The sequence below is a fragment of the Nematolebias whitei genome, chromosome 21, assembly GCF_014905685.2.
Source record: "Nematolebias whitei isolate Nwh7 chromosome 21, NemWhi1, whole genome shotgun sequence".
In the NCBI taxonomy this organism is placed as follows: Eukaryota; Metazoa; Chordata; class Actinopteri; order Cyprinodontiformes; family Rivulidae; genus Nematolebias; species Nematolebias whitei.
The window spans coordinates 32,279,368-32,280,752 of record NC_056518.1 but is presented as its reverse complement, the minus strand read 5'-3'; the positions used below and the strand labels follow the sequence as shown (position 1 = coordinate 32,280,752).

The following is a 1,385-nucleotide window of genomic DNA, read 5'->3' as shown; positions in this document are numbered from 1 at the left end:
TTATTATTATCATTATTACTATTGTTATGACTATTATTATTATTATTACTATTGTTATTATTACCATTATTATTCTTGTTGTTGTTTGAGGTTCTGACACTTTATTTTCTTAAGAGTTTAGTTTCAAACTTTAGCATGAACGGCAGCAGACGAGATGCATTCCTCTCAGAATGTGAGGCTTCCATTTACTCCTGGATCAAACATCTGGCCTGACAGATGTGTAACATAAGCTAAAGCAGGGCTATTCAATAAAACTGCTCAGGGGCCACAGTTTCTGAAGTCCAGCAGCTCAGGGGCCGGACATCCAGCGATTAAAGCCATTATGTAATTAAACCAAGATTACAATGACGTCACCTTTTTAATTTATTTTGTTGCATTGAATCATAAATGAAATAAACAGAACCCAAACCCAACAAGTAAATTTCTATGAACTCATAGGTGGGCTGAAGTCACCCACAGGCCCACATTTGAATGGCCCTGAGCTAAATTCTGCGGACTGTCCCTTTAAGGTCGACAGATTTCCCTGAAAGCAACAGTTTCTAAAATAATCTATAAATTAGTCAGATGAATAAAAACGTGTTTCTAAAATATAATTCTGTGCAGATACGTTGAGCTTGGCAGGATTTTAATGAACGTCTTCGTCTTAAAATCTTGTTTTTGTGTGTCTCCAGTATTTGCCACAGCTGACGGGCAGCAGCATCTTCCCAGCTCCGGACAATAAAAAGTACAACAACCTGCGCAGGTTCAACTACCACCTCCCCAACATCTAAACGTCTCAGCCCAGACTCCAAGAGAGCGCCTGGCCCGCTCAGGAACTGCACTTTTTGTTGGATTTATTTGTTATTTCCTGTTTGTTCCTCCTGAGCTGCGCCCGACTGCTCTTTGCACCACACGGTAAACGTGCGGCTTTTCGAGAACCTTTAGTTTTTTTATGACGTGTCAAGACAAGGAGTGATGCGCTGCTCTGCTTAGTAGACAGAAGCTACATGTGCTGCCTCGCCTGCTTTGCCAAACGTATTTTTACACGACGGGCTCCTTTAGAGCGACACATTTTCTTAAGCAACTTTAATATTTTGGTAAGTTGTAACTTAGAATACAAACCTGAACGGCGTTTCTGAAAATATTTATTGACGTCTGCGAATGCAGCTGCAAACATCAGCCCCGTCCACATAAGCTCCTCCCACCTTGACTTATATTTATAAGTAATCTTGTAACTTGTTCTGTTTGTTGCTGAAACTTTGGTGCTAAGGATGATTTCTACCTTCTGTCTGTCTGAGTTTATGACAAAATGCCAAATTAAAGTGAAATGACACTGACAGGCTGTTCACACCTGCTGTTAGTGATCAGCATTCACACCTGCTGTTAGTGATCAGCATTCACACCTG

General features: G+C 40.6%; 1 protein-coding gene across 1 annotated transcript in view; it reads left to right on the top strand.

The window, feature by feature from the left end:
- cdkl1 (cyclin-dependent kinase-like 1 (CDC2-related kinase)) overlaps positions 1-777 on the top strand; it is a 10,592-nt gene extending 9,815 nt beyond the window's left edge. The window contains exon 10 of the mRNA XM_037694643.1: positions 672-777. Coding sequence (XP_037550571.1) covers positions 672-770 — 99 coding nt within the window. The 3' untranslated portion in view covers positions 771-777. The remainder of the gene's footprint in view (positions 1-671) is intronic.
- Positions 778-1,385: the final 608 nt, after the last annotated feature.